Source organism: Macrobrachium nipponense, chromosome 23 (assembly GCF_015104395.2).
Source record: "Macrobrachium nipponense isolate FS-2020 chromosome 23, ASM1510439v2, whole genome shotgun sequence".
NCBI lineage: Eukaryota > Metazoa > Arthropoda > Malacostraca > Decapoda > Palaemonidae > Macrobrachium > Macrobrachium nipponense.
Window position 1 is genome coordinate 28060399 of NC_061090.1, and position 21455 is coordinate 28081853.

A 21455-nucleotide genomic window follows, 5' to 3' on the forward strand; every position below is an offset into this window, starting at 1 on the left:
GTGACCTGAATATGAGTCTCTGTGTGAGTGAGAGGGGGTCTTTGCAGGACTGACGAAGCCGTGAATTGAGTCTCTTGTTGGAATCTGTCTTTGCAGTGACTGAGACGTGAAGTGGAGTCTCTGTGTGAGTAGGAGGTCATTTGGTCTTTGAGTGGACTGCGAGTGAATTGAGTCTCTGAGTGAGTTGGGTCTTTGCAGTGACTGCAGTGACTGCGAGTGAATTGAGTCTCTGAGTAAGTCGGGTCTTTGCAGTGACTAAAAGTGAATTGAGTCTCTCATGTGCAGTTCTGGTCTTTGCAGTTACTGCAAATGAATTGAGGGTCCTATGAGTAAGTTTCGGTCCCTTTGCAGTGACTAAAAGTGAATTGAGTCTCTCAGTGAGTCTGGTCTTTGCAGTGACTGCGAGTGAATTGAGTCTCTGAGTAAGTCGGGTCTTTGCAGTGACTAAAAGTGAATTGAGGTCCTCTTTTCAGGGAGTTGGTCTTTGCAGTGACTGCAAGTGAATTGAGTCTCTGAGTGAGTCTGGTCTTTGCTAGTGACTAAAAGTGAATTGAGTCTCTGAGTTGAGTCTGAGGTTCTTGGCAGCAGTGGACTGCGAGTTTAATTGAGTCTGAGTGAGTCTGGTCTTTGCAGTGACTGCGAGTGAATTGAGTCTCTGAGTGAGTCTGGTCTTTGCAGTGACTGCGAGTGAATTGAGTCTCTGAGTGAGTCGGGTCTTTGCAGTGACTAAAAGTGAATTGAGTCTCTGAGTGAGTCTGGTCTTGCAAGTGACTGCAGAGTGAAGTGAGTCTCTGTGTTGAGTCGGGTTGCAGTGATGCGAAGTGAATTGAGTCTCTGAGTTGAGTCTGGTCTTTGGCAGTGGACTGGCGAATTTGTGAATTTGAGTCTCCTAGAGTGAAGTCTGGTCTTGCAGGTGACTACGTATGTGAAGAAAAGTCTCTGAAGTGAGTCTGTCTTTGCAGTGACTTAAGTGAATTGAGTCTCCTGTGTGAGATCGGGTCTTTGCAGTGACTGAAAGTGAATTGAGTCTCTGAGTGAGTCTGGCTTTGCAGTGGGACTGCGACCGTGAATTTGAGTCTCTGAGTAGTGGGTCTTTGCATTGACTGCGAGTGCATTGAGTTCTTGAAGTTGAGGTCGGGTCTTTGCAGTGACTGCACGAGGTGAAGTTGCGTCCCTATGTGAGTTGGGTCTTGGCAGGCTTTAAAAGTGAATGAGTCTCTGAAAGTGCAAGTCGGGTCTTTGCAGTGACCCTTGCACGAGTGAATGGTCTCTGTGTTATCTGGTCTTTGCAGTGGACTGCAAGGTGAATGAGTCTCTGAGTGAGTTGGGTCTTGCAGTGACTGCGGGACTATGATTTGAGTCTGTGTGAGTATGGTCTTTGCAGTGACTGCGAAATGTGAATGAAGTCTCTTGAGAGGAAGTCGGTCTTTCAGTGACCCTTTTGCGATAGTGAATTGAGTCTCTGAGTGAGTCGGGTCTTTGCAGTGACTGCGAGTGAATTGAGTCTCTGTGTGAGTCGGGTCTTTGCAGTGACTGCGAGTGAATTGAGTCTCTGTGTGAGTCGGGTCTTTGCAGTGACTGCGAGTGAATTGAGTCTCTGAGTGAGTCGGGTCTTTGCAGTGACTGCGAGTGAATTGAGTCTCTGTGTGAGTCGGGTCTTTGCAGTGACTGCGAGTGAATTGAGTCTCTGAGTGAGTCGGGTCTTTGCAGTGACTGCGAGTGAATTGAGTCTCTGTGTGAGTCGGGTCTTTGCAGTGACTGCAAGTGAATTGAGTCTCTGTGTGAGTCTGGTCTTTGCCGTGACTGCGAGTGAATTGAATAGTCTCGGAGTGAGTGGGTCTCTTTGCAGTGGACTGCGAGTGAATTGAGTCTCTGTGTGAGTTGGGTCTTTGCAGTGACTGCGAGTGAATTGAGTCTCTGTGTGAGTCTGGTCTTTGCAGTGACTGCGAGTGAATTGAGTCTCTGAGTAAGTCGGGTCTTTGCAGTGACTGCGAGTGAATTGAGTCTCTGAGTGAGTCTGGTCTTTGCAGTGACTAAAAGTGAATTGAGTCTCTGAGTGAGTCTGGTCTTTGCAGTGACTGCGAGTGAATTGAGTCTCTGAGTGAGTCTGGTCTTTGCAGTGACTGCGAGTGAATTGAGTCTCTGAGTGAGTCTGGTCTTTGCAGTGACTGCGCAGGAAATGAGTCTCTGAGTCGAGTCTGGTCTTGTATGTGACTGCGAGGACTTGAAGTCTCTGAGTGAGTCTGGTCTTTGCAGTGACTAAAAGTGAATTGAGTCTCTGAGTGAGTCGGGTTTTTGCAGTGACTGCGAGTGAATTGAGTCTCTGTGTGAGTCGTGGTACCTTTTGCAGTGACTCTCTAAAAATGTGAATTGGTGCAATGAATGAGTCTCTGAGTGAGTCTGGTCTTTGCAGTGACTGCGAGTGAATTGAGTATCTGAGTGAGTCTGGTCTTTGCAGTGACGGCGAGGTGGAATTGAGAGTCTTGAGTGAGTATGGTCTTTGCCAGTCGACTAAAAGGTAAATTGGTCTTTGAGTGAAGTGGGTCTTTGCAGTGGATCTCTAAAAGTGAATTGAGTCTCTGATCAGTGGTCTTATGCCAGTGACTAAAAGTGAATTGAGTCCTGTGTTGAGTCGGGTCTTGCAGTGAATACGAGTGGTGAATTGAGTCTCTGTTGTGAGTAGCGGTCTTTGGCAGTGACTGCGAGAGTGAAATGAGTCTCTGACGTGTATGTGGGTCTTTGCAAGTGACTGCGAGTGAAAAATTGAGTCTCTGTGTGAGTGGCGTCTTATGCAGTAGTGACGCCAGTGAATGGAGTATCTGGTGAGTCGAGTCTTTCGCAGTGACTTGCGAGTGAATTGAGTCTCTGAGTGAGTCGGGTCTTTGCAGTGACTGTGAGTGAATTGAGTCTCTGTGTGAGTCGGTTCTTTGCAGTGACCGCGAGTGATGAGTCCTGTGTGAGTGCTGGTCTTGCAGTGACGCGAGTTGTGAATTGAGTTCTGGAAGTCGGGTCTGTATGCAGTGAATGCGAGTGATTGAGTCTCTGAGTGAGTCTGGTCTTTGCAGTGATTGCGAGTGAATTGGGTCTCTGTGTGAGTCGGGTCTTTGCAGTGACTGCGAGTGAATTGAGTCTCTGAGTGAGTCGGGTCTGGCAGTGACTCCGAGTTAATTGCAGTCTCTGTGGAGTGGCCTTGCAGTGGACTGCGAAGTGAATTGAGTCTCTGTGAGTCGGGTCTTTGCAGTGACTGCGAGTGAATTGAGTCTCTGTGTGAATCTGGTCTTTGCAGTGACTGCGAGTGAATTGAGTCTCTGTGTTAGTCTGGTCTTTGCAGTGACTGCGAGTGGAATTGAGTATATGATGTGAGGACCAGTCTTTGCAGTGGACCTCGCGAGTGAATTGAGTCTTCTGTCGTGAAATCTGGGTTCTTTGCAGTGACTGCAAGTGAAATTGAGCTCGTGTGTTAGCGGCGTTAGTCTGGTCTTTGCAGTGGACTGTGAGTGAATTGAGTTCTCTGTGTGAACTCCTGGTCCTTTGCAGTGGACTAAAAGTGAATTGAGTCGCTGCGTTAAGTATTGGTCTTTGCAGTGAACTGCGGGAACGGGGCAATTGAGTCTGTGTGAGTCGGGGTCATTAGCAGTGACTGCGACGTGGAATTGAGTCTCTTGAGTGAGTCGGAGGGTTCTTTGCAGTGACTAAAAGTGAATTGCAGGTCCCCGAGTGAGGTCTTGGTCTTCGCAGTGGACTGCAAGTTGAATTGAGTCTGCTGAGTGAGTCGGGTCTTTGCAGTGAACTGCGAATGTGAATTGAGTCTCTGAGTGAGTGGGATTTGCGGTGATTTGCAGGACTTCGAGCTGAAATTGGAGTCTCTGAGTGAGTTGGGTTCTTTTGGCAGTGGGACTCGCGATGTGAATTGAGTCTTCTGTGATGAGTCGGGTGCTTTGCAGTGACTTGCGTAGGAAGAATGAGTCTTCTGTGCGGAATCTGGTCTTTGCAGTGGGGGGGGGGGGGGGGGGGGGGGGGGGGAACTTTGGTTTTTTTTTTGTGGAAAGTGAATTTGTAGTCTTCTGGGTTAGGTCTTGCGTCTTTGCACGTGGACTGCGAGTGAATTGAGTCTCTGAGTGAGTCTGGACTTTGCAGTGACTGCAAATGAATTGAGTCTCTGAGTAAGTCGGGTCTTTGCAGTGACTAAAAGTGAATTGGAGTCTGGTCAGTGAGGTCTTGGTCTTTGCAGGGTACTGGAGAGGAATTGAGTCTTCAGTAAGTAAGGGGTATCTTTGCAGTGACGAAAAGTGGAATTGAGTCTCCTAAGTGGACGTATGGTCTTTGCAGTTGGACTGCAAACGTTGAATTGAGTCTCTGAGTGAGTCTTGTTCTTTGCTAGTGACTAAAAGAAAATGAATTGAGTATCTGAGTGGGGAGTCTTGAGGTCTTTGCAGGTGACTGTAGAGTTGAACTTGAGTCTGAAGTGAGTCAGGTCTTTGCAAGTGACTAAAAGCGAACTGAGGTCTGCTTGAGTGAGTCTGGTCGTTTGCAGTTGACTGCGAGTGAATTGAAGTCTCCTGAGTGAGTCGGGGTCTTTGCAAGTGGACTGCGATGTGAATTGAGTCTCTGGAGTGAGTCTGGCTCTTTGCAGTGAACTGCGAAGTGAATTTAGTCTCTGGTGCGGTCGGAGTACTTTTTGCAGTGACTGCGAGTGAATTGAGTCTCTGAGTGAGTCTGGTCTTTGCAGTGACTGCGAGTGAATTGAGTCTCTGAGTGAGTCTGGTCTTTGCAGTGACTGCGAGTGAATTGAGTCTCTGAGTGAGTCTGGTCTTTGCAGTGACTAAAAGTGAATGGAGTCTACTGTGTGGAGTCGGTCTTTGCAGTGACTGCATGAGTGAAATTGAGGTTCCTTGAGTGAGTCCGGTTGGTCTTTGCAGTGACTGCGAGTGAATTGAGTCACTGAGTGGAGTCGGGTCTTTGCCAAGTGGGACAAAAGTAAAAGGAAATTGAGTCTCTGAAGTGAGGTCGGTCTTTTGCAGTGAACTGCAGAGTGAATTGAAATGATTCTGAGTGAGTTGGGTTTTGCAGTGACAAAAGTGAATGAGTCTCTGAGTGGCAAAGCCGGGTCTTTGCAAGTGCCTGCGAAGTGAAATGAGTCTCGGTTTAGTCTGGTCTTTGCAGTGACTGCGAGAGAATTTGAGTCTCCGAGTGGAGTTGGGTCTTTGCAAGGGATGGCGAAAGTGAATTGAGTCTGTGTGAGTCTTGGCCATGCAGTGTACTGGCGAGTGAATTGATCTTGAGGAGTGGGTCTGCAGTGATGCGAGGTGAATTGGAGGTCTCTGATTGAGCGGTTCTTTGCAGTGAACTAAAGTGAATTGAGTCTCTGAGGAGTTGGCTTTACAGTGACGCGAGTGTTAATTAAGTCTCAGTGAGTCGGGTCTTTGCAGTGACTAAAAGTGAATTGAGTCTCTGAGTGAGTCTGGTCTTTGCAGTGACTGCGAGTGAATTGAGTCTCTGAGTGAGTCTGGGTCTTTGCAGTGACTAAAAGTGAATTGAGTCTTGAGTGAGTCGGGTCTTTGCAGTGACTGCGAGTGAATTGAGTCTCTGTGTGAGTCGGGTCTTTGCAGTGACTGCGAGTGAATTGAGTCTCTGTGTGAGTCGGGTCTTTGCAGTGACTGCGAGTGAATTGAGTCTCTGAGTGAGTCGGGTCTTTGCAGTGACTGCGAGTGAATTGAGTCTCTGTGTGAGTCGGGTCTTTGCAGTGACTGCGAAGTGAATTGAGTCTCTGAGTGAGTCGGGTCTTTGCAGTGACTGCGAGTGAATTGAGTCTCGTGTGGAGGTCGGGTCTTTGCGAGTGACACGATAGAATTGAGTCTCTGTGTGAGTCGGTCTTGCAGTGTACTGCGGAGTGAATTGAGTTCTGAGCGAGGTCGGGTCCTTGCAGTGACTGCGAGTGAATGAGTTTGTGTGAGTTTGGCCTTTGCAGGACTGCGAGAGGAATGAGTTCTGAGGGAGTCGTGTCTTGCAGTGATGCGGAAGTGAATTGAGTCTTGAGTGAGTTGTCTTTGACAGTGATGCGGAGTGAATTGAGTCTCTGAGGAGTCTGTCTTGCAGTGACTGCGACGGTATTGAGTCTCTGAGTGAGTCTGGTCTTTGCAGTGACTGCAAGTGAATTGAGTCTCTGAGTGAGTCTGGTCTTTGCAGTGACTGCGAGTGAATTGAGTCTCTGAGTGAGTCGGGTCTTTGCAGTGACTAAAAGTGAATTGAGTCTCTGAGTGAGTCTGGTCTTTGCAGTGACTGCGAGTGAATTGAGTCTCTGTGTGAGTCGGGTCTTTGCAGTGACTAAAAGTGAATTGAGTCTCTGAGTGAGTCTGGTCTTTGCAGTGACTGCGAGTGAATTGAGTCTCTGAGTGAGTCTGGTCTTTGCAGTGACTAAAAGTGAATTGAGTCTCTGAGTGAGTCTGGTCTTTGCAGTGACTAAAAGTGAATTGAGTCTTTGAGTGAGTCGGGTCTTTGCAGTGACTGCGAGTGAACTATGAGCTTCTGATGTCAGTCGGGTCTTTGCAGTGACTGCGAGTGAATTGAGTCTCTGTGTGAGTCGGGTCTTTGCAGTGACTACGAGTGAATTGAGTCTCTGTGTGAGTCGGGTCTTTGCAGCGACATGCGAAGTGAAGAGTATCTGAGTGATCGGGTCTTGCATGACTGCGAGTCATTGAGTCTCTGTTGAGTCTGGTTGCTTTCAGTGACTGCGGGGAATGTAGTCTCTGTTTGAGTCGGGGTCTTTGGCGTGACTTGCGAGTGAATTTGAGTATCTGTAGTAATCTGGTCCTTTGAGTACTGCGAGTGAATTGCGTCTTCTGGGAGGTCTGGTCTTTGCAGTGCACGCGAGTGAATTGAATCTCTAGTGATTTGGGTCTTTGGCAGTGACTAAAAAGATATTGAGTCCTCTGATTGATTCTGGTGCCTTGTGACATGACTAAAGTGTTGAGTCTCTGAGAAATCGGTCTTGCAGTAGTACTAAAGTGAATTTTGGTGTGGGGGGGGGGATTTCTCTCATATCTGGTCTTTGCAGTGACTGCGAGTGAATTGAGTCTCTGAGTAAGTCGGGTCTTTGCAGTGACTAAAAGTGAATTGAGTCTCTGAGTGAGTCTGGTCTTTGCAGTGACTGCAAGTGAATTGAGTCTCTGATTGAGTCTGGTCTTTGCTAGTGACTAAAAGTGAATTGAGTCTCTGAGTGAGTCTGGTCTTTGCATGATTTGCGATAGTTGAGTCCGAAGTGGAAGTCTGGTCTTTGCAGTGACTACAAGTGTTATTGGAGTTCTCTCGTGAGTCCTGTCCTTTGCGTGTCCTGCGAGTGAATTGAGTCTCTGAGTGAGTCTGGTCTTTGCAGTGACTAAAAGTGAATTGAGTCTCTGAGTGAGTCTGGTCTTTGCAGTGACTGCGAGTGAATTGAGTCTCTGTGTGAGTCGGGTCTTTGCAGTGACTAAAAGTGAATTGAGTCTCTGAGTGAGTCTGGTCTTTGCAGTGACTGCGAGTGAATTGAGTCTCTGAGTGAGTCTGGTCTTTGCAGTGACTAAAAGTGAATTGAGTCTCTGAGTGAGTCGGGTCTTTGCAGTGACTGCGAGTGAATTGAGTCTCTGTGTGAGTCGGGTCTTTGCAGTGACTGGGAGTAATTAGTCTCTGTGGAGTCGGGTCCTTTGCAGTGACTGCGAGTGATTGAAGTGCCTCTGAGTGAGTTGGTGTCTTTGCATGACCTGCGAGTATTGGAGTCTCTGTTCTGAGTCGGGCTTTGCAGTGACCGCTGAGTGAATTTGGGAGTCGTTATGTTGATCGTCCTTTTTTGTGCATGACTGAGAGTGATTGGTCTCCTGAGTGTATGGTTCTTTGCAGTGACTGCGAGTGAATGAAAGTCTCTGTGTGAATTGAGTCTTTGAGTGAGTCGGGTCTTTGCAGTGACTAAAAGTGAATTGAGTCTCTGAGTCAGTCTGGTCTTTGCAGTGACTGCGAGTGAATTGAGTCTCTGTGTGAGTCGGGTCTTTGCAGTGACTGCGAGTGAATTGAGTCTCTGAGTGAGTTGGGTCTTTGCAGTGACTGCAAGTGAGTTGCGTCTCTGAGTGAATTGGGTCTTTGCAATGATTGCTAGTGAGTTGGTTTATTCAGAGATTGCAAATGGACTGGGACTTTGCCATGACAGAGTTGAGTCTTCACAATGACTGAGGATGAGTCCGATCTTTGCAATGACTGCCAGTGAGTTGGTGAGTTGTGACTTTGCAATGATTTTGAGCAAGTTGGTGAATTGCATCTTTGCAATGACTGCAAGTTAAGTCAGATCTTTGCAGTGACGGCAAGTGAGCAGGGTCTTTGCAATGATTGCAAGTGAGCTGGGTCTTTGCAGTGACTGTGAGTGTGTCAAGTAGCTGTTAATGTTATATACGATGGCACAGTCTCTTAACCTACAGAGACATGAAATATAGCTGAAAGTTGCCAAAAGGAATATAAAAGTGGCTGATTATCCGAGCTGTCCAGAGGAATTTATCTCATAAAATTGTTCCCCAGTTGTGGAAGACTTAAGATTGTATGCTTCAATGATTACTGTCCAAGTTTATGATGACTTTATCTGTTCCTTGCAGGTCAGAGGTACGACCTACACGACGAGGAGGTCTGCGATTTCATCAAGATCATGAAAACGCTCCAGGACGACTCCATTGGGTTTTTCATCCTCGAGACTTGTCCAATCTTGAAGAAAATTCTCCCAAAATATAACATCAACAAATTCTTCCGAATGGAAATTCTGGATCAGACTGTGGCTGCTGCAAAGAAGCTGTTTGGGGTGAGTGCCTTTGGTTAAGGTTGTTTGGGGTGAGTGCCTTTGGTTGAGGCTATTTGGGGTGAATGTCTCAGATTCAGGCTGTTTGGGGTGGCTACCTTTGGCTGAGGCTGTTTGGAGTGAGTACCTTTGGTTAAGTGTTTTTTAGGGGTCAATGCCTTTGGGTGAATTAGTTTTGGGTGAGTGCCTGTGGTTGAGGCTGTTTGGGGGAGTACTTTTTGTTGGTAGGGTTTTTATCCCTCAAAGTCGTTCTACTACCATCTGCCGACCTCTTTTACCCTCTAATAGTCTCGTTTTTTAATTGCTAGGCAACCCTCTTCCCCCCTGAGATTCATTCATCTGCAATCAGGCACCCCTTTTCTCTCTTTAGACTCATCGTTCTACCAATACACAAGATCATGTACCTTCTTGCATGTGTTCTTTTACCGTTTGGCAGTCTCTTACCTTCCTTAGACTTGATCTTCTAGTTAGGTCATCCGTTCTTCCAATGTCATGCAGCTCCACTACCTCTTACTCTTCTTGGACTCGCCGTTACAATCATCCCATCGTGACTAAGGGAAGCTTGCCTGCATTCCCCAGTTGTTTACATTTCTTCTTCTTCTCAGGAAGCGATAGAAGCCAGGAAGGCTGAGCTGGACGTCAACCATGCAGAGAATGTGATCGACGAGTACCTCATTCAGATGAATGACAAATCTGATATTGCAGAGTTCTTCAGTGGTATATATTAAGGAAGATTCCATCCTTCTATTCAATTCTCTACATGCTCTGAAGTAGGATCTCACGTTTCACATATCCAGCTTAATCACCCACTTTCACATGTCTTACTAAAGATTAACCTGGCTTCCAGAGGGCGACCTGATGAGGGTCATCTTTGACCTGTTCACTGCCGGTTTCAACACGACCTCCAACGTGCTCAGGTGGATGATACTCTACGCAGCCAAGTACCCGGATGTCCAGAAGAGAGTGCAAAGCAAATTGACGAAGTGGTTCCTCGTGGGGAGTTTCCCACCAACCAACACAAGTCACAGTGATTATTAGTATATCTCCTAGTTTTGACTAGTAATCAGTTATTTCTGATTATTTTCTCTGTCCTGATTTATTTCCTGGAATTTTCCTGCCATGTTTATTCTCCTTTTTCACAACTAGGCCTGTGTTCTAAATGAAGTTGGCTTAGCAAATTAGTGGCATTTTTAGCTCGTTTTATATAAACTATATTCATTGCCATTTCAGTAGCCTTTTCACTTTTCCTGACTGTTGACTCTCAGGTCCCACTATGACCCATTGGGCATCCGTATGAAACACATGCTTACTGGGAAAATCGTTAACCAGCTCAGTTACCTTAAGTTAGTAAACTCTCCTGTTGGAGAACTAAGAATCCTATTCACTGAAATACTGATTTGTAACTAGACTATCACTACAAATGACATGCTAACTCTAGGTTAACTTTGATTTCAATATCTCGTCCGCTGTCCTAGCCTAGGACTGGACTGAGCATATGAACCATGTTAACTGAGATTTCACTTAAAAGTTTGACTGTAGTATAACTGAAATTTTAACCTACTCTTGTAAATAACCTTTTACCTGAAGGCTAATTTTGCTTTCAAACTCGTCCTTTATCTGAACCCTTGGCTTGAAATTAGACTAAGATTTAACCTATAGCTGGACTGAAATTCAACCTTCAGCTGGGCTGAAATTCAACCTGCAGCTGGATTGAGATTAAACCCACAGCTGGACAAAGATCTAACCTACGGCTGGACTGAAATTCAACTCTCAGTTGGACTGAGATTTAACCTACAGCTGGACTGACTGAGATTTAACCTACAGCTGGACTGACTGAGATTTAACCTACAGCTGGACTGACTGAGATTTAACCCACAGCTGGACTGAGATTTAACCCACAGCTGGACTGAGATTCAACTTGCAGCTGGACTGAGATTTAACCTACAGCTGGACTGTCACTGTACTAGATTACATTTAAACCCGTTTTTTTAACGGACATTTTAACCTCAGGTTACCTTTGATGGAAGCCTTCATCCACGAAGTCCTTCGAATGAGTTCTCTCGTGCCCTTCGGTGTCCTTCACCCCAATGGTGCGGATACCCACCTAGCAGGATACCTTGTGCCAAAGGTATGGATCTGTTTTTAGGGTGAGGCGTATCGATGATATTTTTTTCTTTATGATTTTATGTGTATTTTTATGTAAATACACATATATATGTATGTATCTACCTAATATATTAAACTATATGCCACTCCACATAAAATGAGATGGCCAGCCCCATGCCTTCTACTGTGACCCTCCACTATCAACTGATTACCAAGTAACCACTTCAACAGTCATCTTAAAAAGTCATGTGATAGCCATGAACTCTAACAGGAAAAGGCGAACGTGGAGAGGAAATAAGATATAATACAGTGCTATCTCACTTTTTCACAGGGATAGGTTCCAGAACGAACGGCATAAATGCAAAATCCACTAAAATGCAAAACCCCTCCACAAACACTTATAACTGCCAATACCACGTACCCCTTAAATTAAAACGCTTGTAAATGCCTATTTTAACAGTTCATTGCCTAATTTAATAAAAACAAGCAAATTGGTGATAACTTTAGAGATACGGCCCACAAAGAAATTCGTGAATTGGTGAAAGTTCGCGCGGAAACGTGAAAAATATGTCCCACAAAAATGCGCGCCAAAGCGAAGCACGGAAAACTGAAGGAGTGGAACTGAGGGATAGAACCTTATACTCACCTTTTTTTTTTATTCTGCTTATACCTTCTCGCTTTCTATGCCCAGGGAGCATTCGTTTTTGGCGTGACAGGATTCTGCCATCAGGATCCACGGTACTGGGAAAGCCCTCAGGAGTTTAGGATCGAAAGGTTCCTGGACGAGGAAGGAAGTTCATTTCCCACAAGGAAGGATTCGCGCCGTTTTTGATAGGTAAAGTGTAATTAGGAAGATGTGATGGTTCTCTATCTCGTGATGGTTCTCTCTCTCTGTACTTCTCACTTTCTCCCTCTCTGTACACTGACTTTCTGTTCTGAATAATTAATTCATTTTGAGTCTCCTTGTCCAACTAAAAACATGATTATTATTATCATTATTATTATTCGTTTACCCACATTTAACCACTCATGTATTCATTGTTCAAAGTTTCCACCAGTTCTCTACGTCATCCTTTTGCTTTCAATATTATCCATCCAACTATCCATCCTTCCGTTTATCTATCCTTCTACGTTATCATTCTTCATTTAACCATCTTTATCCAACCACATATCATTTCCTCCTTCCAGGCAAAAGGAGCTGTTTGGGAGAATCTCTGGCCAGGATGGAAATGAGCATTTTCTCAGCGGCGCTGTTCCAGAACTTCAATTTCTCGCCGCTAGAGGGACGGGAGATCGACGACCTCACTCCGCAAAACTTACCTATGGCGAATATCGCAAAGGATCAGGACATTCTCATATCCGTCAGGAATTGAAGTCGATTGACTGTGCGTGTGTAAGTGCGTGCATGCACAAGTCTGTACAAGAGATATATACAGTTTTTTGTAATCGTTAGTCTATAGTTACAGATAGGCTTATAAGCCTAACTAATGTCGTAGCTAGTGATATCACGTACTTTTTTTAAAACTAAATTTCCTGCTATTCTAATCTAAACATTATGTTTTAATGGGAAACCTACAAATTCTCGAAGTTTTCAATAAAGAATATTTCCTACTTTACATGATTTCATAGTGTTTCCTTTGCCCTATATACTAGGCCTACTTCTTTATTTAAACTAACGGTCTTCGGAACTGGCAAAATAGATAATAAAAAAAAACTTTTCCTTATATTTGCTGGAGATGTTTTGACGTGTGTTTGTGTATGTTGGTATATGTTTGTGTGTTCGTGTGGTGTATCTTCTTGTGTGTGCGAAATCTGCAGATAACTGAGACACCAGAAAGATATCATTCTTCTTGGGCCGACTTGATGGATGAAAGAAATCAAAATGTAATTTTATGAATGATTTTTATCAAAATATAAATCAGCATTCATGACAGGAATTAGACTATTCCTTGGGATTCAAGAAATCCTTTCAGAAACACATAGCAAACAAACTAAACGAAATAAATACACACGTAAACAAGTAGTATCAATCCAGATTCATTCGCGGAAATTCAGTAATATCTTTGAAGGATGCTATGCATGAAAGCACGGAGTCATAGTGACTGCAGAGAGAGAGAGAAAGCGCTCGACCTTTGTTCATGACTCCGAGATTATACGAAAATATGAGATTTCGTCGTTCGTATCTGAGTGATGAAGAACACAAGAACCCTGATATATTTATATGATATATATATATATAATATCTATATATACATAATATAATATATATAATATTATATATATATATATACTAAGTATATATATATCGAAATATAGTAAATGCCTTTAATATCTAATTCGCTATACCTCGGAATTAATATATTTTCATATATGTTTAACCGAGGGGAATTTTATTAAGCGATAATACAATTGGCGATCGACAGACGCGAACCACCGACCTCTACAATTCCAGGACTGGCAGTGAAGCCCCAAAACCACCCCGCCACCGCAAGAGGTTCTATTATCGCTTGATAAAATTCCCCCTCGGTTAAACATATATGAAAATATATTAATTCCGAGGTATAGCGAATTAGATATTAAAGGACATTTGTAGTTCGATATATGTATATGAATCACGGTAATGTGATAGACTTTTATATATATATATAATATATATATATATATATATATATATATATATATTATTATATATTATATATATATATATATATTATATATAATATAATATATATATATATATATATATATATATATATATATATGTGTGTGTGTGTGTGTGTGTGTGTGTGTGTGTGTGTGTGTGTGTGTGTGATGAAGACACCTACTAAGGTAAAAAAAAAAAAAAAAAAACGTATTTATGCCTTAAAAGATTAAACAAAATAACTATTATAGTACCCACTGACTATGCAATTAGGCCTATGCCCTAAATGGAATTTAGGTTATAGGTCATTCGCTCTGTCATCGTACGCTAAATGCGTACGCTTTTTTCCCCCAAAGAATTGTAAGCGTCATGATTACTTATATTGCTGTACTGATAACGTCTATGGTCTTATCTTTCTCCCATTCATAAGAGTAATTCGCGTTGTCATCCTGAGTATCTGAAACAGATATTAAGTGAATGTTCATTTTATGGATTCATTTTTATTGTCTTTGAAGTTATCTTCTTTTCATGAAATCTGAGCATCCAATACCAATGAAGCTTTTGAGTATATTTAGGATTTTCTTTTACTCCATAACGTATATTTGATTGACGGATAGAGTATGGAGATAAGACCAAAGACTAGCGGTGGGACCTATGAAGTCACTCAGCGCTGAAACGGAAATTGAACAGTGAAGGGTTTGAAAGGTGTAACAGGAGGAAAACCTCACAGTTGCGCTATGAATCAACTGTTAGGATAGGGTACAAAGTAAGATGGGTACAATAAAGGGAATGAAAGGAGATGGAGCTAGGGGTCGGAGACAAGGCTTAGAACCTCAAGTAATGGCTACAGCATGAGGTGCACTGGCGTTATCCACCTACGGGGTTAACGTATATTTGTCACCGTCTGATTACGATGACAATTCCTTTATTATTCTCCGTCATTTTATCCTTATTTTATTTACTGAACTCTGTAAATATATAGAATGACTGTCACACAAACACGAATTTATTCTTTTAAAATGATAGTCGAGACGAAGGAAATACGTAAACTCAGTCACACCGAATGCTCTAGGCCGACTTCTCCAGTGCTGTGTATGTGACTCCCTTTGCGTTTGTCATTCTCAGTTTCTTATCACCATGAACACGTCACTTCCTTATCGATCAAATGATAGTGTTGAATTGCACTATCTTCAGTTGCCCTGATATGGTTGCGCTGGTAAATTTAGAATTTCAGATGACTAGTTTGAACTGTCTACCTCGAAGCAACCTGCCTTGTATTGTTGTAACGAGAGAGGGACTCGGGTCCCACGAACTGTTTTTCTTTTTGTAGCAACAAACATTCCCTAATCGTCAATAATATAATTATTTTAAAACACAATGTCTGACACCATGAAAAAGTATCTAAAAATATTAATTAAACACCGTAAATAATATTCCCAAAAAGGAAAAAAACTGGTTTTCGTATTCACAGGAATAGGCCTACTGGAAATAAAAGGTTAAATTTGTTCTATCTGGGAAAAAGGTAGAGGAACTTTAGCGTTTCATTTTTCTTTAGGCCTAACAGGAAAACTTACATAGTTCGAAACAACTGAATAAATAAGGAAAGGCATTCTCTAATTCCTCTCGGTGACAATGGCGTCACACACAAGCACAAGTGGTTCAGGTTAGCGCTACTTGGCAACTGTAAAGCAATCAAGGCCTTGATATAGACCCTCCTCCTTCCTTCCGTGACAGTAGACGGCATTGACTCATTGCAAGTGAATTTATGGCTGTTCTGGGTGAATCCAAAGCCAGTCGTAGGATTTAGGGTAAAATCCACACACACTTTCTTTTGGTCTGATATGATCGTCAGGAAAAGATCAAATCTAACATTGCTTCGACGATGGGATTAGTTATTTGTGGTTGAAGTTGAGATGAGGTTAATTTGAGGGTGTCTGAGTTAAAAAAAAAAAAATGTGATTGAATTTGACGGATATCTAATTACTGATGTGGTAACGGTGGAGTCCAGGTTTCTTACAGTAGTTGGGCTTGAAGTGAAAATGAGAAATCTAAGAAAAATGAACCTTTTCAGTATATAAAATAAGTAACAAGAGATAAAATACGTTATGCGCTACCTGTTGTTTCCCGTGGTTTAGTTAACACTTAATCACTGAATCCCAATGGGTGAAATCTGGATCAAAGTCGAAATATTGTGTTTATGTTTTTTTTGTTTTGTGTTTTCAACATTCTTAATCTCATTCTTTATAACTTATAATTATTAGCCGTTGTATGTCTGTAAATGCTTATATGTTTTGATGATATGTGATTGTTTACTTATATTTCTTTTCGTAGTTACTTTTTTAAATATATATTTTTTAATTTATTTTGTGACTTAATACTCATAGTGGCGGATACCGTATAAATAATAACAACAACAACAACAACAACAACAACAACAATAATAATAATAATATAATAATAATAATAATAATAATAATAATAATAATAATAATAATAATAATTATGCTTTCAAGTGTATATTATGTTTATGTAACTGGTGAATCTTTTCCAGCAATAAAGAAATTAATCTCATTTTTACCTTCCAGTTCTGATCGTATGAGAAATCCCGGACAACGATGATTCTCGAAATCATTCTCTTCCTCTCCCTCGTTCTCATCCTTCGCCATTGGCTCAAGAGAACCAAGGGATTACCTCCAGGTAGAGAGAGAGAGAGAGAGAGAGAGAGGGAATACTTGATCTCAAACTGACACAATACTAAAAGCTGACTGATTTTCCGAGTTACAGAACACCCAAGTCACACCACGCCTTTCAGTGATGTCACAGGGACCGTTGTTTTTTTAATCAACTTGGCCTTATGCCAGCACGGATTCTTGCTCCAGGAGCAGCCCGTCAACCAATCCTTAGATTCCGAGGATTGGTGATGACATCAGTGCAATACATCACTGACATCCTTGGGGAGGCGGGCAGCTTATTCCCAAATGGGACGTTTATGTCATAAAAACTGAGCGGGAAGTTATATCTTAAAAACTAACCACAGAATCTTTTTGAAAACAATCTCATAATGTTTCCCATACCCAAATTATCAATGGGTTACTTCTCTGACCTAACCTAACCCAACCCAGCCTAACCTAACCTAACCTAAGGGCATGGGAATTTGCAGGTGGGAGGGGCTTAAATTGATGACATCACTAAAGGTAGGTATCTTAAGGTGCGAATCCCTCTCTGTTTCATACACGGACACATCATCATTTTTTTTCCTTTGATTAGTAATTTTTTGTATTACAGGTCCTCTTAGGTATCCGATTTTCGGCTCCGGTTTCACTTTCCATTTGAAGAAAGTAGAGTACTACCAGAAGAAATATGGAGACGTCTTCATGTAAATGAAAAGTGCCACTGACGTGGCTTTCCTTCATTTTTGAAAATGTATTGTTTCTACTCATTATTTTTAAATCTGGGAAATATATGAAACAAACCCTTATACTACGTTAACTAATATTCATCTCCTTTCACTATAATCTATTTATTTTTATCTTGTCCTATTGAATTTACAGGTTAGAATTTGCTGGAAGGAAACTTCTCTACATCTGTGACTACAAACTGATGAAGGATGCCCTGGGAAGGACTGAGTTCTCAGATCGTCCAAATTTAGAAAGATTCCACTTCATGACTGACGGGAGGGAATCAGGTGACCTTGACCTTTTCTTAAAGTACTTTTTTTCATACATACAGCAGGTCCTTCTTGTGTTCTTGCTAAAGTTTCCTTTAATCAGTGTTTCTGCAAGTTTTATAGAATTTTCTATACTGCGAATACATACATTGAATACAGGCACCGTACACATTTTCTTCGTCTTATACTAAAGGTTGCCTCAGGAAACAAAGCTCTTCTTGAAATACAAGTTCCATTACATTCAAAACTCAAACTGCGACCATTGGTGCATTACTCAAACTATAACCATTAACTTCCTACTCAAACTATGGCACTTACTTACTTATCAATCAAATATTACCACTACTTACCATTCAAACTATGGCTATTAATTCTTGCTCAAACCATGACCATTAATAGTATTCTCAAACTATAAACAATGCTCTAAATATGACCATTATTCCTTTACTCAAACTATGACCTTTAATGACCCAGGAGTGATCATGAGCAATGGTCAAAGGTGGGTCAAAGCCCAATGGTTCCTCCTCAGGAACCTGAGAGATTTGAGCATGGGCAAATCAAGACTGGACGATGCCATCATCCACGAGGCCCGATATCTGATCGAAGACTTCCAACGATAAGTTGGGAAGCCTTCCAAGTTTCCAGAATCTTTGAATATCGCTGTTCTGAATGTAGTCTGGCAAATGGTTGCAGGTGAGTTGGGTTTTTGCAATGACTGCGAATGTGTCGGGTCTTTGAGCAAGTTAGGTTTTTGGAGTGACTGCAAGTACTGCCAGTGAGTTGGTGAGTTGTGTCTTTTCAATGGTTGCAAGTGAGTTGGATCTTTGCAATGACTCCAAGTGTGCCAAGTAGCTGTTAATATTATGATGGCACAGTCTCTTAATCTTCATAGACATGAAATACAGCTGAAAGTTGCCAAAAGGAACATAAAAGTGGCTGATTATCCCAGATGCCTTGAAGAATTCAGCTCATAAAATTGTCCCCCATCTGTGGAAGACTAAGATTGTATGCTTCAATGATTACTATCCAAGTTTATGATGACTTTATCTGTTCCTTGTAGGTCTGAGGTATGACTTACACGACGAGGAGGTCTGCGATTTCATCAAGATCATGAAAAGGCTCCAGGAAGACGCCTTTGGGTTTTTCATCCTCGAGACTTGCCCTATCTTGAAGAAGATTCTCCCAAAATATGTCATCAACAAATTCTTCCGAATGGAAATTCTGGATCACACTGTGGCTGCTACAAAGAAGCTGTTTGGGGTGAGTGCCTCTGGTCGAGGTTGTTTGGGGCGAGTGCCTTTGGTTGAGGCTATTTGGAGTGAGTACCACTTACATTTGCTCCTCCAACGCCATGCCGCTCCATTACCTCATACAACCTCTTATTACTCTTAGACTCGCTGTTTCAATGATCCCGTCGTGACTGGGGGAAGATTGCCTCCATTCTCCAGTTGTTTACATTCCCTCTTCTTCTTCTTCACAGAAAACGATAGAAGCTAGGAAGGCCGAGCTAGACATCAACCACGCAGAGAATGTGATCGACGAGTACCTCATTCAGATGAACGACAAAACAGAAATAGCAGAGTTCTTCAATGGTAAGTATTACAAGAGATTGCATGCTCATCTTTGAAGGAAATGAGTTTTACTTCTATTTCCTCCAAAAAAATCAATCTTGACTTTCAATAGGACTAGATGATATACCAAGAGTAATCTTCAACTGTTCACATCTTGAACTGAAACGAACTTATCTCTCACATATCCCCCAAAATATCAACATGGCTGCTCTCAGAGGAAGACTTGATGACGGTCATCTTTGACCTGTTCAGTGCCGGTTTCGAGACGACCTCCATCATGCTTAGATGGATGATACTCTACGCAGCTAAGTACCCGGATGTCCAGAAGAGAGTTCAGGAGCAAATTGACGAAGTGGTTCCTCGTGGGGAGTTTCCCACCAACCAACACAAGTCACAGAGTTTATTAGTTTATCTCTTGGTTTTCATTATGTTTGTGCTTAGTCTTTTTGTTGTTAACATTAGTTGGTTATTTCTTATTTATCTTCCTTGTCTTGATTTATTGCTATGTTTATTCTTCTGTTACACAACTGGGCCTCTGTTCTAAGAAAGTTGGCTTAGCAAATTATTGGCCTTTTTGGCTTGTTTGATATCACTTAAGAGGGCCTGCTGCAAATTCGTTAGCATTACTCTGGGGGAAAATTGTTAACCACAATGCACTCAATACTTCTGTTCCATCCGGGCTTAGGACGAGCTTAAGTTGATGAAATCTGTTGAAAAACTGAAAACCCCTTCCACTTAATCTGGGACTAGACTGAGTGTAGGATCAATCTAAGTGAGATTTTTAACTTTCAGCTCGACTTTCAATATAACTGGCATTTTAACTTGCTACTTCTAATGGTCATTTCAACTTCAGGTTACCTTTGCTGGAAGCCTTCATCCACGAGGTCCTTCGAGTGAGCTCCCTCTTGCCCTACGGTGTACTTCACGCCACCGGTGCGAATACCCACCTAGCAGGATACCTAGTGCCAAAGGTATGGGTCTGTTTTCAGGGTAAGTTGTATTATCTTTATATGTATATTTGTATGTAAATGCACACACACATACACATACCAAGCCATCTAGCAGGAAAAGGCGAACTTTGAGAGAAAATAAGACATATACTGTACATATTTTCTTTTTATATTTATCATTTCGCTTTCTATGCCCAGGGCGCGTTAGTCTTCGCCGTGAGTGGATTTTCCCATCAGGATCCACGCTACTGGGAGAGTTCTCAGGAGTTTAGGATCGAAAGGTTCCTGGATGAGGAAGGAAAGTTCATTCCTCACAAGGAAGGATTCACTCCATTTTCGATAGGTAAGTGTAGGAAGATGTCACGCCTCTCTCTCTCTCTCTCTCTCTCTCTCTCTCTCTCTCTCTCTGTGTTATTTAGACCTGTTCTTGTATAATTAATGACATTTCATGGCTAAATAAGTTTCTTATCCAATAAAAAAAATTTTTATTACTATTGATTCCACAATCTCCATTATCCCTCTTCTCTCAGCATTATTCATCTTTTATCCATCCATTTATCTAACCTACCACAATTCCAGTTATTCCTTTACATTATCCTTCATCATTTATCCATCTATACTTCCATTCCTTCTTCCAGGCAAAAGGAATTGCTTGGGAGAATCTCTGGCCAGGATGGAATTGAGCATCTTCTCGGCGGCGCTGTTCCAGAACTTCACTTTCTCGCCGTTAGAGGGACGGGAGATCGACCTCACTCCGCAAAATGCACCCTTGGTGAATTTAGCGCAGGACCAGGGCATTCTCATATCCGCCAGGAACTGAATTTGATGAATTGTGTATGTATTCACACACAAACAAGTCCATACAGAAACTGTATATTATGCTTTGTACTCACTATACAGATAGATTCACCTTAATCTTGTATAAACATAACTAACGTCGTATCTATGTGATATCTTGTACAATGTTTTTAAACTGAATTTCCATCTATCATTATGTAAGCTTTATGTTTTATTGTAAGAAACTTTTAGGTCCTCAATAAAGAATATTTCATATTTTACATAATTTCATACAGGGACCCCTTCAGTCGACAAAGGTAGATTTTAAATGGTCGGTGTCTGTTCTTATAAATGAAAAAAAAAAAAAAAAAAAAAAACAATCATAGCACAACATAATACGCAAAAGAAAATGCAAATTTTTTTTTTTTGATCAGCAAGAATGAATGTAATGAATAATAATACATAAAAGAATACGTACGTCATATGGAATGTCCATATGTCCACCCTCGCTATTTGCAGTTCTGGACTCGTTGCTTCAGCTAGGCTATTCGCGGATTTTCATCTGGAACGTATACCACACTATTCGCGGAAAAATCGCCTATTCCCGGAATTTTTCATAAATATTCACTAATTACTGTATTTTCATATAATTTTCGTGACTAAATACATTTTTCATAATAAAACTATTAAAACTATCAAAATAGGCAGTTATAAGTGTTATGAAACAACTGTTAGATGGGGGTAAAGTAAGTTAGATGGAATGAAAGGGGTTGCAACTAGGGGCCACAGGGACGCTAAAGAGAACCTGAAGTAATGCCTACAGTACCCCATGTGAGGTGCACATAAAGCACTAAACCTCTACAGGGGTCCATTGGTGTTAACTGACTCTTTTCAAAGTTATTACAATAATGGCATGTCCTGTAATCATCAGTTT

General features: G+C 42.0%; 1 protein-coding gene and 1 pseudogene across 1 annotated transcript; both read left to right on the forward strand.

The window, feature by feature from the left end:
- Positions 1 to 8219: 8219 nt before the first annotated feature.
- Positions 8220 to 12495, forward strand: LOC135197444 (cytochrome P450 2L1-like; annotated as a pseudogene).
- A 2171-nt stretch (positions 12496 to 14666) lies between these two features.
- LOC135197455 (cytochrome P450 2L1-like) lies at positions 14667 to 20797 on the forward strand. Its single transcript, XM_064224525.1, has 10 exons — positions 14667 to 15364; positions 16142 to 16253; positions 16842 to 16932; positions 17108 to 17241; positions 18284 to 18483; positions 18704 to 18815; positions 19010 to 19335; positions 19616 to 19765; positions 19943 to 20087; positions 20383 to 20797. Exons 2-10 carry the CDS (start codon positions 16172 to 16174, stop codon positions 20562 to 20564), a joined length of 1422 nt encoding a protein of 473 aa, XP_064080595.1. The 5' UTR covers positions 14667 to 15364; positions 16142 to 16171; the 3' UTR covers positions 20565 to 20797.
- Positions 20798 to 21455: the final 658 nt, after the last annotated feature.